Here is a 15,744-nt window from a genome sequence, read left to right on the forward strand (position 1 = left end):
GGCAATTGTACTTCAAATTCCTGCTACAGGGTGCAGTGACCTGGCCGTGGTTCACACAGAACACCAGCACCTGCCATCTCCCCAAACAGTGATGTGGACGCTCTTGAGGGGGGTCAGTCCTATCTCTCCTGTAGAGAGATCCCTGTGTGTCCCTATGACTATACAACACAGGGTCTACAAAGAAAGGCTTCTAAGAAGCTTCCCATCAAGCAAAGTCTAGCAAGCCAACCGGGCCCTATGCCCCTGTCCAAGTCACTTTCCAACCCTGTCCTGTCTCTTCCTATGTAACATGGACCACGCTGGCCTTGGGTGAGCTCATCTCTGAGGACTTAGATGCAAAGGGGTGCTTCCAGGAGCCCTCCTGACCACCCTGGACTGGTGTGGCAGTTGCGGGACCCATAGCGGGTGGATTTTGAGAACCTCCAGGGGGCGACCGGACCTGGGGAAGGCTTCTCAGGGCGCGCCGCGCCCGTCCAGCGTGTGACTTCACCAGCGCCCAGAGCCAACGCGGCACCGAAGGCCGGGTCCCCGCCCACGGCCCCGGCCGCAGGTGCCAGGAGCCTGAAGCGGCAGCGCCTGGACGCGCGGGCCTGGGGACCGCCAGGCGCCGGGACTACGCTCCCGCCTCCGCCTCCGCCTCTTCTTTGTAGCGAGTCCCCCGGTCGGTCCTCCCCGCCCCCCTCGCGGCCCGCCGCCCGCCTTTCTTCCTGCTTCGCCTTCCTGCGGCGCGGCGGCCTCATCTATTATAGATGCTCGGCCGTGGCTGACATCAGCCAGCGGCCTCTCGAGCGCGCGCTCCCCAGCCCGGCCCAGCCTCTCGCTGCCGCCCGCGCCCGGCCCCGCTGCCCGCTTTCTGCATGACTGTCACAAAGGTAAGCAGCGCAGATCGTCGCCGCTCTGGGAGTCCGCGGCAGCCCCCCGGGCCGGGGCTGAGGGACGCAGGAAGGGATCTTGAGCGCGCGCGCTCCGGCTCCTAGGAGTCGCTCGGCCCCCGGGGGACTGCGGGATGCCGGGAGGGGATGCTCCTTTGCAGCTGTTCTGGACAGTGTAGACCACATCCCTGCGCGCCCCGGGGCTGCATTTTTAATCCTTGTGGAAGATGCTGCAGTTTTAACCCCTGGAGAGCTGCTTCGGGCTGGCGGGTGCTCTGGCTGTCCCCGGTGTCAGCCGAGAGGACTGAGGGGCCCCACGCTGATGATGCCGGGACGGGCCGGCCAAACCTAGTCCGGCTCACAAGGGAACTACACCCCACCTGCCTGCCTCTGCTGTGCACCCCGGGAGCCCGGGCCCGTTCCCAAGCTCCCCGTGGAGGTGCTGCCCAGATCCATGAGGAGCCGCCAGAGACAGGGAACATTCTACTGCATCTGGGTGGGGTGGGCAGGAGCATGGCAGGGAAGAAGGGGGTGGGAGCCCTGGCAGACCCCAGATTGGAGGAGGTTCTTGGGCTGGTCACAGGAGCCCAGGTTTGTTGAAGAACTTTTTGGACTATCTTCCCTGCCTCAGAAAGGATGGAGTTAAGAGGAAATCCCGTTGAGGCAGTGGGATGAGCCCAGGCTAAGGCTGACCTGAGCCTCTACTGGGGAGGGCTAGGCCTGCTTTGGGACAGAGATAAGATGGGCCGGGGGTCGGGGGGTGGCAGTGAAGGCTGTGAACTGTACTCTTCCAGGCTCTGTCGGAGTCCAGACCTCATATCCTGGCAGCGGGCTTGGCCCTGGCCCTCGATTTAGCCATCCACACACCTCAGGCCAGACTCCACCTTTCTCAGCTGCTCAGCTAGCTCTTGCATCTGGGGAGGTGGAAAGCAAGCAGGATAGGCAGCCTGCTGTGGTGAGAGCCAGCTGGGAAAGGCTGCGGTGTCCTTTCTAGAATCTTCTGATCAGCTCCGCGCCCCAGTGACAGGCGCACTCCGGCTCGGACTCCACTTCAGACCTTGTCACTCTCGGTTCTGGGACTTGGGGGCGTTATCAGAATGTGCACTCAAGAGCTGGGGAGCCTCTGTCTGGGCTTAGGGTGCCTCTTCTGTCAGGCTGGCTGTCTCAAGTGGCAGGGTGCTTAGTGCTTTAGCTGAACGCTGATGTTGTTAGGCTGAGGGACTGTTACTGAGGTTGTAAATGTCACACCTGCTGGCAGGAGGGGGCTGAAGTAACTCCAGGTAAGGCAAAGAGGCACTAAGGCTGGCACCATCACACCGAGGAAGAAGCTAAGGCTCAGAGAGGTGCCTTGACTCACCTAAGGTCACAGTTATGGGAGGATGAGGATTTACCCTCAAGTCTGCCTCAGTCTCCAACTGGAGACCTTCCCGTTGCTCTGCAGTCTCGACCATGGGATTTCCATGGCACAGGGACGCTATCTGGAGGCCTGGACTCTGGAAGGAATGGGACAGGGAGATCATGAAGTGGGACCTGCTAGCCCACCGTCAGATCTTGCCTTTAGGTACACAAGGATTATGCTCTAACACTCGACACCTCCCGCCCAGCCCTCAACAAACCCTTCCGTCTTTCTTGTCTCTTTGCTTAAACCAATGTGGCTTCAGCTTAAGCCAGATGAGAGGATTAAATAAAATCCCCACGTTAACCCTGTCCTCTCGCTGCACCAGCCCTGTACAGCACAACCCCATTCCTGTAAGGCATAGGAAGAACCTGCTGTGAACAGGCTCCTCCGTTGCCCCGAGAGGAGAATACATGGCCTCTAGTCCCATGGCCACTAACTGGGGATATGACCTTGGACCAGTTGTTTCTGTCCTCAGGCTTCAGGCAGGAGCTGGTTCCAAAGGGCCATGTCTTCTGCCCTGATAAGGTATACTTGGGACTGTTTGTCACCTGGGGACAGTGCAGTTACTCACAGATTAAAAAGGAGAAGCCAACAAAGAATGTGGGAGGAGAGATCACTATAAGAGAGAGTAACTGGCAATGATCCCCTGGTCGTCTTGCTCCAGGTGAAGAGTCATGGCGTCCTGCCTGTCCCCTGACAGTCCTCTGTGACAGCCTGGATCACAGGCTCTGAGCTCCCAGAAGGGCTTGGCAGAGGAGAGAGGACAAACGCAGGCAGGAAGTTGCTAGACTATCAGTGGTACTTCCTCACTGGAGCTGAGCCTCAGTTTCCCACTTTCTACTCTGTCTTTCTCCTTGCGGAGCCACTGTACCAAAAGCCTAGGAAGCTGTGGAGGGGCCTCTGCCTTAAGTACCACTAGTGACACTAGAGTACCAGAAGATGTGACCTTCTGGCCTAGTGGCATGTTGGGACATCTTTCTTATGATGTTCAACTCTACTGAATGTGTCCAGCAAGTTCCCCTCATTCCCTTGTGGAATTGGTGTGGGGAGGCAGGAGGAAAGGAAACCCAGCTGAGGGAAGGAGCAGGAGCAGCTTCCCAGCCTGCAGACACCCGGTCACAGCCGCACTGCTGCTCTGCCTCCTGGTGACAGGCGCTCCAGACCACATTCACGCTCAGCTCTTGTGCCTTCCCTTCCTAGTGTTCTGTCAAGGTCCAGTCCCTGACACGTGCTGTGCTGGCATTGCTCCCCAAACCTCGCAACATCTGAACTACTGTCAGATAGAAGAGCAGAGCAGAAAAGACATCAGAACTGTGTTCAGAGTGCAAGTTCATGGGTGGAAGGAAAGCCTGTGGACTGTGTGGAGGCGTTATGCTGGTCTCTGCCTGGCTCCTGATTGAGCTATGACCAGAGGTACGGCTTGTGGGCCTAAGAAGAGGTTCCTTACCCTGGCTGGCTTTGCCCAGCCTCCTGTGTGCTGTGAAGAGTTAAAGCAGTGGTTCTCAACCTGTGGTGTCTGCCCCTTTGGGCTTGCACATCAGATGTTTACATCGTGATTCTAAGAGTAGCAAAACTACGGTTGTGAAGTAGCAACACAAAGAATTCTATGGTTGGGGGTCACCACAACCTGAGGAACTGTATTAAAGGGTTGCAGCATTAGGAAGGTGAGCTTTTTAGGCTCTGTGGCTAACCTGGAGATCACAGTGTGCCCTGAGTGACAGGGGCCAGCTGAACATGAACAGGACCTAGGGGTGAGCATGTGAGTAGAGGCACACTCAACAACAGCCGCCTCCCGTCTGAACAGCGACTCCAGGAAAGGGGAACGTTGTCACCACACCTATGCCCTTCTTTGTAGGCCAGCCTTCTCCCTCCTACCTTAACCACAGCATCAGCCCTTGGCTGAAAGTGAAGGGACCAAGGATGGCATTGCCCTGCCCAGGAAACAGTGTTTGGCGAGGATCAGATGATTCCTGATCTGTGGTGCCACCAGCAGAGGGAGAGCAAAATGTTAGCACCGTCAAACATCCTACTCTTTTCTTTGAAAAATGAGGGATCTGAGATTCTGGGAGCAGAGGTCATGACCTGCTCTAGCCATTGGCCAGCCTGGGGCTGGAGGGCTGAAAGCTGGTCTTCAAAGGGACCTCAGGAAGCCTGAATGGTAGTGTTCAGCCGGATTCTAGTCACCCTCTACTCTCAGCTTTCTCTGTCTGTGCTGCTGGGATCTGGATTCCCCCTTTGCTGGGCCATCTCCTCATCCAGAGAGTGTGTGTGTGTGTGTGTGTGTGTGTGTGTGTGTGTACCCCTGACTGGGAAAGGAGGTAGGCTATAGGTCACAAGCCTGGTGTAATGCCCTGAAGTGCCAGAGCAGACCCATCTCTCCATCCCACAACCCCTCCTGCCTCCTCTTGCCTCTTGTCCTGCTTCCAAGTGTCTGGTACAAGGTGTGTGGCTCAGCCATTCAGCTTCACTCAGCCCTTATCCTCAGAACACCTACCTGGACCAAGCCATGGCTAGTTCCCAGGTACATGGAATACACGACCCGCAGTCCCTGCCCTCCAGAACCCCAAAGGAGCAGAAACGAAAGGGATGAGACAGAGTCCCAAGTTGGATCTCAAGGCTGTGTGGGTGGCAATCAGGAGCAGTCAGTCCTTCCTGCATGCTGTAGCACTCAATAGATGCAGGCTCCTTCATTCTTCCCTCCTTCCCTCCACCCCCTTCTTTCCTTTCTTCCTTTTCTTGCTTCCTTCCTTCTGTCTTTCTGTCTTCCTTTCCATCTCTGCCACGAGGTAGTAAAACTCATTTTCTAGAAAAGGCATTAGTCCTTTTTTTTTTTATTTCACTAGGCCCAGAGGCCCTGTGTCCCTGTGTCTCTAATGGGAGACCTCACCCGGTAGGCACCTGTGGACACTCTTAGACTCGTCTGGGAAGGACTGTGAAGCCAGTGCAGACCTGGCTGCACTGCAAGTTAGGAGCACAGCTGCTGGCAGGACCCCTGGCCTGGCAGCATCAGGCCTGGAGACTCAGGGATGGAGTGAGTTTTTCCACTGCTTTTGGGCAGGCCCGACAAACTGGAGCAGACACAGCTCCAGCCAGCACCGCTGTAGGCCTCCAATGCCAGCAGAGTCTCGGCTCCTGGCACCAGAGCAGCCAGTGACTGATTTGCATCTGCCTGACACACAGAGCAGATAGGTTGTCCAGAAGATGAGGGAATGTGTGGAGTCCCTGTGTGCCCAGCCCTGCCCCTTCCCCTTTCGGGAGAGTAGCTACATTGACTGCCCTGAGATTACTAGGCGGCCTCTGGGGACCCAGGCCCCATCTCCAGAGCAGCCTGCAGCCTGGGCAGCTGGGAGCAGCTGGCACAGGGAAGGCAGGCCTTGCCAGGGCAGGGCAGATGCAAAGCCAGTGGCTGCCACATGAGAAGGAACTGTTTAGAATGAGCCTCCCTTTGTGGGTCTGGAGTGGCAGCAGCTGCTTGGGGGCATGAAGGAGTGGGGGAGGGGAGAGCTGCCACTATCCCTTCCTTCTCTCCCTCACCCCTGCAGAGGCCCCTGGAGGGACTTTGTAATTAGTTTCTGGCTGGGTCCTTCCTTCTAATTAATTAAAGAAACACTGGGGGCTGTGCAGGTTCTGGGGGACTCGGTTTACAAAGTGTTTGCATGAGCCACAGCCTTGAATCCTTAGGCTGTCTGCACCCGGGAGAGTCCCTAGTTTAAAGATGAGTAAACAGAGCCTTGAGGGTGGAGAGGTCACCACACCCTAGTCACAGAGCTGATGTGGGTCAGAGGTGGATGCAGGCCCAGAATCTGACTTGGAAGCTCTGCTTTCCAATGTCTTCATAATCCCCATCCTTCAACGTTAACCACTATCACACTGCTAAGTGTGTATCCTGGGCACATGTGAACGCGTGTGCACTGCAGAACTGGGAGCTGAGTGTATCGTCTGTTCTAAGGGCAGGGAGCATCTTGTCCAGCACATGGGGTCTGACTGGAGGCTACTTAGGCAATGCTGCCATGCCCGGCCATAACAGTGAGTGACATCTGCAGCTTCCCCTCCTCTGTTCCCCTAACAGAGGATGGAAGACTGTGGTCCAGACGCAGCCTTCGCTTCCAGAGTTTCTGGTGAAGAGCGGCACCAATGGCATTGGAGAAGGCGGGTTTTGAGGTCAGATAGATAGTCTCTCTTATTCACTTGCTCTGTGTTCTTGGGAAAACTACCCACTCTCTCTGAACATGCTTCTTCCCCATCTAGTAGTTGGGCTTGATAACAGGAACACATTCACAGATTATCACTAACTCTGCGGGAGCCTGTCCCTGGGAAGCACTTACCAGACATGTGCCAGCTTCGGGGGCCTGGGCCAGCCTCCATTCTGCCTCAATGCTTCCAGTAGGGGCTGACCCCTAAAGGGTCAGGAAGTGACTTGAGCTGTGTTAAGAAGGATGAAGAGGAGGTAGCAGATGAAACAACCCAGGGTGGGTGAGAGGCACAGTGAGAGGTCGAGGTGGGTAATGTCTGGAAGTGAATGCTGATGCCCATCGTGACTTCGCCTGTGCATCACGGGAGGAGAGTGGAGTGTGGCTACCTTCTCATTTAAGGCTCGGAATGCCATGCTGCAGGATGCTCTTCTTGTCACCACTTTACGGATGAAGAACCCTTCACTCAAACGCCAGTGACGCTCAGAAGGCAGTGCAGGCAGGCAGAGTGGAGGCTGACCCAGATATGGGCCTTGGCTCCTTTTCCTCCCCTGGCCCAAGAGTCAACAATGGGACAGTGGCCCCAACCTCTCTAAGGGAGGTGGACATGGCATGGTCAGTCACGCTGGCTCTGTTCCAGAGCTTTCCTAATGTCAGGGAGGGCAGTGGTCACTCTGGCCCCAGGCTGCAGAGTGAGGTCATTTGTTTCCAGATGCGCTCTGGAAAAGGCAAGTTGGCTCTGGCAGAGAGATCCCTAACTTCCAACTCTGAGGAGCTCAGCCATGACAATTTGTATTCTTTCAACTTTTTTTATTATCTAGATTAGGCCTTGGACTTTAAAATGGTCCTATAGGGAACTATATTCAGGTGTTTGAAGGCCAGTGCTCTCCAGCTGGGGACCTGCACGGCTGGAGCATCAAGAAGGCAGGAGCTGAACAAGCATGGCACACATGCCCCAGGCTTGAGCCAAACACAGCATGCATGCCACAAGCTCAAAGGCACTGGGGTCTGTGAGGATAAAGGCTCACAGCCCAGGTGCTCGGGCCACACAGAGACAAAGGCAAAAAGATGAGGATCCCCACGGCAACAGTTGAGGGTTAGGAATGGTCCTGTTTGTCCCTTCCATTTGCTTGTAAGTGCTAGTGACTGGGGGAGCAGCTCTCAGCCTTTTCACTGGGTGTAGATTCCTGTTCTCCAGGGACTCACAGAGAGCAGCCACAGTAAGACAGGTAGCTAATACCTCCAAAATGCTTAGGATATATATATATATATTGTGTGAGAGAGAGAGGAGAAAGAGACAGAAATCAATCACATACTCATGAAGCACTGGCCTGGAGCTCACTGATTCAGAGACTTGGCTGGCCAGCAACGTCCAGTAACCCTCCCAGACTGGCTTCTGAGCCCTAGGATTGCAGAATGCACCACACTGATATCCAAATTGAGACAGAGTTTCTCTGTGTAGCCTTGGCTCTCCTGCACTCACTTTGTAGACCAGGCTGGCCTCGAACTCACAGCAATCCATCTGCTTCTGCCTTCCTGAATGCTGGGATCAAAGGCGTGTGCCACCATGGCCGGCTCCAACCCAAATCTTAATGCTTGCAATAATACAGGCTGATTCATCACTGTAAGTATCTTAAGAGGGCCAGAGGGTGTGACCCACTGATAGAGTACTTGCCCAACAATGTCAGGGTCTGGGTTCTACCCTTAGCACTGCAAAAAATTGTTTTACATCATTATTTATTAGTCTTTATGGAGACCTACACGGTCTGTGTTGTTATTAGTCCTCTTCGCTCAGGCCAGTGAAGGAAGAGAGATAGCTAAGGAGGCACAGCAAGTCCTTGGCTCAGCCTGACTCCAGGGCCTTTTGTCTCACTACTGTCAGGCAAGGCAACAAGGCCAGAATGTGGCCAGAGCAAGAGAGCTTAAGACAGAAGACTCAGGCCTTGTCTTTGCTTCTGTTCTTTACTGTGCAGTGTTGGGCTAGGCCCTGAGCATCTCTGAATACCTGTTTTCTTACAGTAACTACTCTTGCTGAAACATGTAAGTCATGGACTCTGGGTGCTTTGTAGATGTCATAGGAGAAGATGATCTGTTGTATTGTTTTCCCCCCACGCCAGTATCTTGCTGTCTGCAGAGCTAGGCACTCTCACTCAAAAGAGAGGTCCCTGCTCCCCTAGTGCAGTCCTGACCAGAACTGATTCATAATCTGTGGGCGAAAGGGAGCGCTTCCAAACAGCCCCTGCTGCTGCTCGGCAGTCAGGAAGTGCTGTTCTTTCTCGCTGTTTGGTTGATTGGTGCTGTTGCAATATGCTTGGGACACACATTGTGCCTGTAAAACCACTGTGTTCTGGGTCTGTGGAGAGATGGCTCCATCAGTGAAGTGTTTGCATAAGAACGAGGACTCAAGCTGGGACCCTCAGCACCCAAGTAAAAAACCAGGCGTGGCTACACCGGCTAAAATCCCAGGGCTGGATAGACAGGAACAGGAGGAGCTGGAGCTTGCCCTCCAGTCTAGGCTAATTGAGTTTCAGGTTTGGTGGGAGGCCATCTCAAAAAAGAAGGTAAAGAGCAAATGAGGAAGACACCTGACATTATCGCTCTCTGGCCTAAACACACACACACACACACACACACACACACACACACCACACACCACACACCACACACCACATACACACACACCACACACACCACACACACACACCACACACACCACATACACACACACCACACACACACACACACACACACCACACACACACACACACACCACACACACACACACACACACACCATACACACCACACACACACACCACACACACCACACACACACACACACACACAAACACCACACACACCACACACCACACACACACACACCACACACACCACACACACCACACACACACACACACACACAAACACACACAAACACCACACACACCACACACCACACACACACACACCACACACACCACACACACACACACACACAAACACACACAAACACCACACACCACACACACACACCATACACACACACACCACACACACACCACACACACACACCACACACCACATACACACACCACACACACACACACCACACACACACACCACACACACCACACACACACCACACACACACACCACACACCACACACACACCACACACACACACCACACACACACCACACACACACCACACACACACACACCACACACACACTCCACACACCACACACACACACACACACAAACACACACAAACACCACACACCACACACACACACCATACACACACACACCACACACACACCACACACCACATACACACACCACACACACACACACCACACACACACACCACACACACCACACACACACACCACACACCACACACACACCACACACACACACCACACACACACCACACACACACCACACACACACACACCACACACACACTCCACACACCACACATACACACCACACACCACATACACACACACCACACACACACACACCACACACATACTCCACACACCACACACACACCACACACACACCACACACACACCACACACACACCACACACACACACACCACACACACACTCCACACACCACACATACACACCACACACCACATACACACACACCACACACACACTCCACACACCACACACACACACCACACACACACCACACACACACCACACACCACACACACACCACACACACACCACACACACACACCACACACACACACACACACCACACACACACTCCACACACCACACATACACACCACACACCACATACACACACACCACACACACACACACACACACCACACACACACACACCACACACACACCACACACACACACACCACACACATACCACACACCACACACACACCACACACACACACACACACCACACACACACACACACACCACACACACACCACACACACACACACCACACACATACCACACACCACACACACACCACACACACACACACACACCACACACACACCACACACACACACACACCACACACACCACATACACACACACACACCACACACACACACACACACACACACACACACACACACCACACACACCACACACACACCACACACACACACACACACACACACACACACACACCACACACACCACACACACACCACACACACACACAGGTATGCTGCTTTAATTTTAAGAATTAACCAGATAAAGCCCTGAAAGCTTGACGCTGTGTCTCACTCCTGGGCAGCTGAGCCCCCACTGAAGGGGACCGTCCTGGCTGTCAGTCACTGCCGGTCACCATCAGATGAGCAGGGCCCTTGCTGTGGATGCACCCTGACCCCGGGGTGCTGGCCTGCTTTGCCTTGGGGTTCCTGAGAAGGAATAGCCTTGCTAGCTGGGGGTCCCAGCAGCACTTACATGCCTTGATTTTCCATTCTGAACTCACAACCTTGGGATCCAGGGAGCTGGTGGAACTGCCAGGACATGGAAAGCTATTGGAAGAAAAGGGGATGGAAGGACCCCCTCGCTCCTGAGTGTTCTGTCCATCTTGCTCTGCTGACCACATGAAAGGCCCCTTTGCAGAAATCCCCAGTGAGAGTTGGGCTTCTGGGGAAGACAGTCTCTGCAGAGTCAAAGGGTCACCTCATAACTTTGTTGTCACCTATCTGTCTTCTAAAGACCCTGTGTCTACCTTCTTATCATAGTTACAATGGTTTCTGGGAACAGACCTAAGCTATTATGGATTGAGGTTCCTTTGGGGCCTGAGCTAACCCTTCCTTTCAGGATCCTAGGGCACATTAATTCCTGTCTTTGGAGCCCTGGGATACCCAGACTCCAGCATCCCAGCCAGTAGGTAGATCCAACTCATGTGGTATGAGTGCTACTGATTATTTTTTTTTTAAGACATGGTTTCAGGGTTAATCTCAAACTTGCTTTGTAGCTAGGGATGACTTTGAACTATTGCTTCTTTTGCTTCCACCTTCTGAGTGTCAGGGTTATAGGCATCTCCTCCCACTCCTGGCCTCCACAGCACTGGGAATTGAACCCAAGTCTTTGTGGTTGCTAGGCAAGTACCCTACTCACTGGACTACAACCCCAGCCACATACTGATGATTTCTGAGTAGGCCCTCTGGCTCCAAGCTTACTCCTCTCATGACATCTCTTCAAGGGCCATGCACTTTAGCAAGGGTGTCTGAGGATCTCTGGATCCCATGGTACCCAAGCTGGTGTTGCTAGGGCTCAGTTCTCACCGTCAGAGACTCAGGGCCTGCAAGAGCCAGGGGCACTGAAGAGGTATACGGTTGCACCCTGCCCCCAAGGAACAAATAGAGGCCCAGAAGTTCTGGCTGAGAGGCCCTGAGGAGGAGGGTCCCTGTCCCCCAAGTTTGTGAGTCAAAGTTGAGCAAGGGTTTCTCAGCTTCTTGTACTTGCCTGATACTAATAGTTCAAGGACTGATCTAAAGGTTGAGGGTGGAAAGTTCCAGAATCTTGAGAAGACTTTTATAGAACTCACCCCGAATTGGAGGGGGCCCCTGAGTGGAGAGGGTTGGTTCCCCAGGGGACCAGCCAAGAGTGCCGTGTTGTGAGGCCTGGTTCTGAGGTGGCAGAGATAGGAGGAACAGCCTCTGAGCTCTTCTCCATCTGCTGGGATTGTGGAGGTCTGCCAGGCTGCCACTGTGGCCTCTGCAGACCCTATTGGAAGCCTCTTCCTGGAACACTGAGCTCTGGCCAGCCCTCCCTCCTTTTATCATTGAGGCCCTGGCTTGGGAGGCTGGGTTGCTAAGAGCTTTCCTCTGGCCAGCCCCTATCACCAGCCTGAGGAGAGTCTCAGCCAAGTTATGGCTGAAACTCTGGCTTGAGGGAGAGAAAGAGAAGATGGGGGAGGGGAAGGAATGGGCACTCGAGATCAGTAAACAAAGCTACCCCCACAGGGCCAGGGAAGACTATCTTGCTGGTGCCGGGACTGTGTAGGCCTTGGCTTTAACTAGAGTGGGAGGAAGGATTCTCAAAGGCCTGCCCCTCTGTTGTGCACTACAGGGCTGCTATCTCATGCACCCCCCAGAACTCTGCTGTGACCCACATCTTTCAGTTGGGGAAACTGAGTCTCCAAGACAGTGCACAGAACTATGAACACCCTGGCTCTCATAGCAAGGAAGGCTAAAGGGGAATTGGCCCTAGCGTGCTGTCTGCATAGCCCCGGGCATCTACGGACGTTTTGCCGATCCCCGCCTCGCTGTGGATGGTAGACGGTGGGTGAAACCCCGGCCGTTCTTTTCCTCACGTGCCTTTTCAAGCCTTTCAGAGTCCAGCCCCTTTCAGACCGTTAGTTTTTGTTGTTGTTTTAAGATAGAGTTTCTCGTAGCCCAGATTAGCCTTGAGTTTACTACTTATCTCTGGGATAACCTTGAACTCCTAATCCTCCCACCTTCGCCTCCCTAGTGCTGGGGTTGTAGGTGTGCACCACCAGGCTGTCTTTATTTTGTTGGTATTGTTTAAATGCAGGGCTGGGATCAACCCCGGAGCACTGTTCCTGCTGGGCTGGCCTTCTCTCAGCTGAGCTACATCAGGCCCCGTTAGTGTTAGATGTTGTAAATCCTTGAAGGGGTAACCTTTCAGCAGTTGTCATTACCTGGGCCTGGCTGAAAGTCAGGAGAGGTTCTTGGAAGAAAAGTGAGCTCAAGTGTCCATGATGGAGCAGTTCTGAAGAAAAGGGCACAGTCAGCTCCTCCAGCCAGCTCTGCACTGGCCTCCTTCCTACCCATTCCCCTGTGCAGACAGAGAGGTCTTAGAGTCACTCGGAACACACTTTTAAAGCCTTGTGAGCTAGGCTCCTGCCTGCCCCAGGGTACATACAGGGTTGGGTCTCTGTAGAGAGGCCATGCCACTCAGAAGAACACATGGATGCAGGGGTTCTGGTGAAGAGGGTGCCAGGTGGCACTCAGAGGACAGTGACAGAGATACCCACTCAGAAATACAGTGCTCCTGGGAGTGGGCTGAGAAGGTGGGACAGAATCTAGAGGAAGAAGACTGGCTCTGTCTTCAAGGATGCTCAGGTGAGGACAGTGAGGGGCAAAGAAGCCATTTCAGATGCGGGGGGACAGTATGGGAGGCTCACTGTGGGCCGGACAAGAGCTGGGAACGGCTGGGAGGATAAGCAGGGAGGTTGAGTTGTGGTAGAGAGGTGGGAGGAGCCACAGGACTGAATGCTGAGCCTTACAGAGTTTCAGAGAAGTAAGCTGTGACCCTGTTTGTAGGTTTGGAGGGCCTCCCTCCATCTGTCTCCCTGGAGACAGAAAATAAGCAGACCCGCCCAGCACCTGCCCCCTTTCCTAAGGGTAGCTCCAAGCAGGCCACCCCATGACTCTGCCCTGCCCTTTGTCCTAGACTTTAGGATGGTGCGTGCAGGGGAAGTGGGTAAGTCCTGTAGAGGAATTTTAATTCACAACGTGGCTGCTCTGGCAAGAGATCACATCCAAAGGCCTATGTCTGTGTGATCTGGCTGGAATACAAACACACCTTTAATCCAGGAGAGAGACAGCAGATATGAGTTGAAGGCCAGCCTGGTATAGAGTAAATTCAGGTAAAGAAAAGCTTAGATCCAGGTGTAGTGGTACATGTTTTTAATCCCAAACAATGAAGGTAAAGTTAGTTTGTAGAAGGAAGCACCCAAGTTGGGAAGTGTTGCCTAATTGAGTGGCAGAAACAGTGACAAATGAGAGAAAGATTTGACAGAATAGGATACACTCAACTCTCGCCAGAAGAGAGAGGAAAGGAAAGCTTAAGGGGCAATGAAAGGGAGTAGTTTTACCAGGACAGTAATAAACGGGTTGCAGAGAGAGAACTCAGGTGAAGACTCAGTGAGCCAGAGAATGAGAAGGAACCAGCAGATTAGAGCAGATTTCTTGAGTTAGAGGCCAAGCAGAGAAAATCAGAGGCTGAGAGAAAAGCCAGATTGAATAAGTCAGCTGGGAGAGGAGTTTGATTCCGATCGGCTGAGTTGAACCAGCCAGCTATGAGCTCAGAAAGAACAAGGGAAGGTGAGCCTATTAAGCAGTAAGTCTCAGAGGCTGAAGACATTCTAGGCCTAGATTAGGTTGTACAGAGGCTAGAAGCTTCCAGGACTAGACCCAGGTTAATTCTCCCAGTCAACAACTGAAGCAGGCCTTTTACAAAGGCCTGGCTTCTTCCAGGGAGACATAGCCAGAGCACTTCCTGCATGACCTTGGGTTGGTTCCCGCCTCCAAGACTCAGTTTCCTTAGCTGTCTCAGGATAATATCACCTGGCGCCACTGGGTTCAGGATCGACTTGAGCCCTGCTGCTGTTCCTTGTGGCCTTTGCTTCCCCACCTCTCCTTCCTGAGACTGAAGCCTGCACCCCCTCCCCCTCATCCTTTCTCATTCTGGGAGGACCTCAGGAGACTTCAGGCAGACGGGCAGAGTCCTGTCGACCACCTGCCCTGTGGCCTGAGAAAGGCCTTCATCTGTCTCAGGCACTGGGATTATTGCTGCATTTTAGGTACCCTGGTGCCCATGACACCTGGGGAGGGGATCTCCCCCGCCCGGGGTTGCCTGGCTGTGCCCTGCTGCCTCCTTCCTCCAGCAACAGAGCTCTTCTCTGATAGGTTCTATGGCATTTTCAGTGGGACCTGGGAGTGTGAGGTATGTTACCAAGAACCTTCTGGAGTGATCGTGGTCACATGAGTGAGCGCTCTGCACACCTCAGCTTGGTGCACTAGGGCATGCTACATGTTTGCATATATGTAAAAGCATGGACAGAGGAAAGATGCTCCCCGGCTCTCAGAGACCCACCCACTCCAGGATGCTGCTCTGTTCCTCAAAGCCCAGTATGGAGGTGGGGCTAGCCTGGGGGCTGCACTGGGACCTTGGAGGTGCAGCCCCAGCTGGGCTCCCCTGGCCAGGTCTGACCTCCTGTGCCTGGGACCCGGCTTGTGACCTGCATCCTGGGTGTTACTTGATTCTCTGTTCTTCCGTGACCGTCTCAGAGTTGTTCTAGGCTTTGCAAACAGTCAGTAGTTGGTCGTCCCTGTGTTTTGTTACTAGTGAGAGGACTGAGAAGGTCAGGGAGCTGTCCTGGGGGGCAGTGTGTTTCCTAGAGACCCTGCCTGGAACAGCCAGCTCCAGCTCTGGCCCTTAGACAGCTGGCTTTCTAGGGATGATGCCATAGAAGTGGTTCCTGGATGGCGTCGGCTGAGAGATACAGGGAGGAGGGGAGAAG

The 15,744-nt window shown here is 53.9% G+C and overlaps 1 protein-coding gene across 8 annotated transcripts in view; it reads left to right on the plus strand.

Moving 5' to 3' along the window:
* The first annotated feature begins 463 nt into the window (after positions 1–463).
* The window catches only part of Coro2b (coronin 2B), a 117,393-nt gene continuing 102,112 nt past the window's right edge, over positions 464–15,744 (plus strand). For all 8 annotated transcript variants that reach the window (XM_060384969.1, XM_060384968.1, XM_060384972.1 and 5 more), the window contains exon 1: positions 464–872. In XM_060384969.1, the coding sequence (XP_060240952.1) occupies positions 858–872 (15 nt within the window). In that variant the 5' untranslated portion in view covers positions 464–857. The remainder of the gene's footprint in view (positions 873–15,744) is intronic.

The sequence above is a fragment of the Meriones unguiculatus genome, chromosome 6 (genome assembly GCF_030254825.1).
Source record: "Meriones unguiculatus strain TT.TT164.6M chromosome 6, Bangor_MerUng_6.1, whole genome shotgun sequence".
Classification (NCBI taxonomy): Eukaryota; Metazoa; Chordata; class Mammalia; order Rodentia; family Muridae; genus Meriones; species Meriones unguiculatus.